Consider the following 3,170-nt stretch of genomic DNA (forward strand, 5'->3'; position numbering starts at 1 on the left):
TTCATTGAATTCTTCTCCATTAAAGTCGCCAAAAAAGTATGTTGGCGCAAAAGGTGGCCACACACTAGAGCGCTAGACGAACGTGCGGATTGCAGATCGATAAATCCTCGGCTGGAAAACCTTTGAACACTGGTCTGAGAGGGACCCTGTTGGGATTAGTGCACTTAGAGTTGTTCTAAGGTCAGTAAGGCGACTTAGAACGACTCAAGTTGTCGTAGAGACGAAGAGAGAATAGAAATTAAGGTTGAAAAAGTGTTTAGGGTTTGGAGAAAAAAATAGTAAACTTGTAGGTTTTGGTCCATTGAGAGGATATCCTCAATTGACCGTATTCTTTTATATTTATAGGGTGAGAGGCCTCTGTCCCGGGATAAAGTTTGAATACATCACGAATACGACATTAAAACCGACCCAAAACAAACAAGAAACCAGGAACCGGTACACGTATACAGCACGGGGCTAACCAATTTTGACTGCAAACAGTACAAACATCAGATAATAGTGGTAAGCACCGAGGCATGTCATGCATCATGAAATTGACCACCGAACGAGTGAGAGAACCACACAGAGTTGCAGCAAATAGAGTTGTCCCAAACTTGAAACTACAATAAGGCTTGACTGCCTGTTGATGATACTCACAGGGGTTAGATATGTGTCCGTAAGCTCGTATGAGTATAGCGTGTTTTGGTAAAAACAAACAAACATCCGAGCCAGATTATGCATCGTGATCCATTCTCATGCATTGTCCGAGATGCAGTCAAAGACAGTTGTGAAAGACAAAAACGCCAAGCTCCGGTTTCCAAGGCGGGAGGGCGACGCCGACGCTGAACCGGTTTGGAGTCGGAGCTCGAAGCGAACAATCAGTATCCGCAGCCAGAGAAAGCAATGGAAAAGTAGCGCGCGCGCAAAAGACGACGGCAGGAACGCCGGCGCCCCTGCCGTACTGCAGCACTGCGACTGCCAGCGACCTGACCTGCACAGCCGACGCAGTCGTCTGTCGCCCCAGCGCTCGATCGGGCAGCCATTCTGAATTTCTGATTCAGCAGCCCGCCCACATTCCAGAGAAAACGTCCCCCCCCCCCCACCCACCCCGAAATGCTCAATGATTGGTGCCCGCGCGCCGCATCGTCCATGCCGCACACGTCGCGTCCCATGTCGTCATGCCTCGGGCAGCGCGCACGCCGGGGCAGCCCCCACCGTGTCCGGTGTCCCCTTCCGCGAGCACCGCCGCGCCCCGGTCGCCCCGTCCCGTCAATTCCATGTCTCCCCGTCGCGTCGCCTTGTGGGAGCTGTCCCTGAAAACGGGCCTTCAGCACTCAGCAGTTCAGCAGGGCTCGGCTAGCGCGGCCAGCCTCAAAAGAACTGCGAGCTCGGCCTCTTACTCTGACAGTCATGTTCTCCCTTCCGGCCTCCCCCCCTCTCGCTCTGCTTTTACTTTTCCGTCACCAGCCTCGGTTAGGCTTGGATCCTTTGCAAGATCTGCATCTGCTTGCTCGCTTCCACTGGAAATATTCTCCGGCCACCACCACCGGCGCAAGGCAACAAGAATATACCGCCCCTCGGTCACCAACCCACACGTCGGGGCCTCGTCTCGTCTCCTGTTGCTCTGGCCTCTGGGCTCTAGCTCCCCTGCTTTAAAGCTGCAGGCCTTGGCGGGTTCCTGGTCATATTGTATCGATGAACCACTCTGCAGTCTGCCCATCGCTTCTCTGATCCCATCGATGCCACCATAGCGGTCAATTAGACCAGCCTTTTCTTTCAGTGCCTTGTGTCTCAGTCTCCCTTTGCTTCTTTTTCTTTTCTGCTCTAGCTTGCAGTGCCTTTCATGCTCTTGTCACATGCTCCTCCGTCCCTAAATATTAGTCGCTATGATATGCATGTCGATAACTTTAACTTGATTTATAGAAAATACGTGCAACATTTCTATCTCCAAATAAATTTATTAAAAAACTAGATTTAAATATCTATCGATGATACTAATTAAGTATCATAAATATTAATATTTTTAATATATATTTAGTCAAAGTTATTTCTCGAAAAACAAAAACGACCGACGTTTAGAGACAGGAGTACTTGCAGTAGTCTGCTTGCTTTTTTTTTTCCTTTGAGCTGAGTGAGACCGAGAGGCACAGGCACTAGCCCTTGCCGTATAAAACGTGTCGTGCGGAGGCGACTAGGCTGTCCCGGTGGTACGCGCACACACTATATTGGGGTTGCATCAGGCATCCGATCGGCGAGATGAGGAGGAAAGGGAGCGAGTGCACAAGGATCAGCCCAGCTGAGATCGGCGCCGGCACGCCTATGCTCTCCCTGGCGTCCAGATCCGGCCGGAGGGCGCCGTCGGACCGGGACCGGCCTCGGCAAGTGCGGGGAGCCTGCGGCTCTCGCCTGCTGCGGACCGCGCGGTGGATGGCCGCGCGGTTCTACAGGCGAGCGAGGGTAAGCATCGTCAGGGCGTTTCGGTCCTCGTCGTCGGCGACCAAGAAAGCAGCTGCTGCCACTGCTGCTTCACCGGATTGCACGCCGGCGAGGCATAGCAGTAGGCGGCGGCAGCAGTCCGCGCCACCGGTGGTCGTCGATGACTCGCACAAGAGCGAAGCGGTGGAGGAGTGCATCAGGTTCATGAACTCCTCGTCGAGGAAGTACCGGTAGAGTTCTCTGGGGGTTCTGTGTGCGCGGATGCTGTGGCGTCTTTCTTGTATCTGTTCCTTCTTGTTTTTTCTTTTGCCTTTCATCTATGTGCGCATCTGATCAAACCTTGTACTTGAGAAACATACTGGCTACTTCTTTGATCTTTGCGTCCCCTGAAATATCTCATTGCCGTCTAATATCAAAGTCTGTCGGTCAGTGAGTCTGTTTATATATATTTTTTCATTTGAGTGGAACAACATTTTTCATCTTATTAAGTAAGCAATTCTCTTTATATCTAGCAGATATTTATTTCTACCACCACATTACGTCATCATCGATGTAAAAACAGGAGCTGGCGTCTCCGGTTGATGACTCGATGTCCTATCGCTCTACAATGTTTGTTTCTTGTTCGAGATTTTCTTCTTCTTCAATCTTCATGTACTAGTATCCGAGCGATCAGGATAAACTAGAGCTAAATCTATGACATCATTTTCTTATCTGTCAGAAGACGAACAACATTTTCGCAAAAAAAAAGACGAACA

At 50.5% G+C, this 3,170-nt stretch overlaps 1 protein-coding gene across 1 annotated transcript; it reads left to right on the forward strand.

Annotated features, from left to right (window-relative positions):
- Positions 1–2,195: 2,195 nt before the first annotated feature.
- LOC136459462 (josephin-like protein) lies at positions 2,196–2,877 on the forward strand. Its single transcript, XM_066459312.1, has one exon. It carries the CDS (start codon positions 2,236–2,238, stop codon positions 2,647–2,649), a length of 414 nt encoding a protein of 137 aa, XP_066315409.1. The 5' UTR covers positions 2,196–2,235; the 3' UTR covers positions 2,650–2,877.
- The last annotated feature ends 293 nt before the right edge of the window (positions 2,878–3,170 follow it).

The sequence above is a fragment of the Miscanthus floridulus genome, chromosome 6 (assembly GCF_019320115.1).
Source record: "Miscanthus floridulus cultivar M001 chromosome 6, ASM1932011v1, whole genome shotgun sequence".
NCBI lineage: Eukaryota > Viridiplantae > Streptophyta > Magnoliopsida > Poales > Poaceae > Miscanthus > Miscanthus floridulus.

Bases quoted from the DNA above. Each gene is read 5' to 3' on its own strand.
- LOC136459462 (XM_066459312.1), top strand. From the start codon at position 2,236: ATGAGGAGGAAAGGGAGCGAGTGCACAAGGATCAGCCCAGCTGAGATC.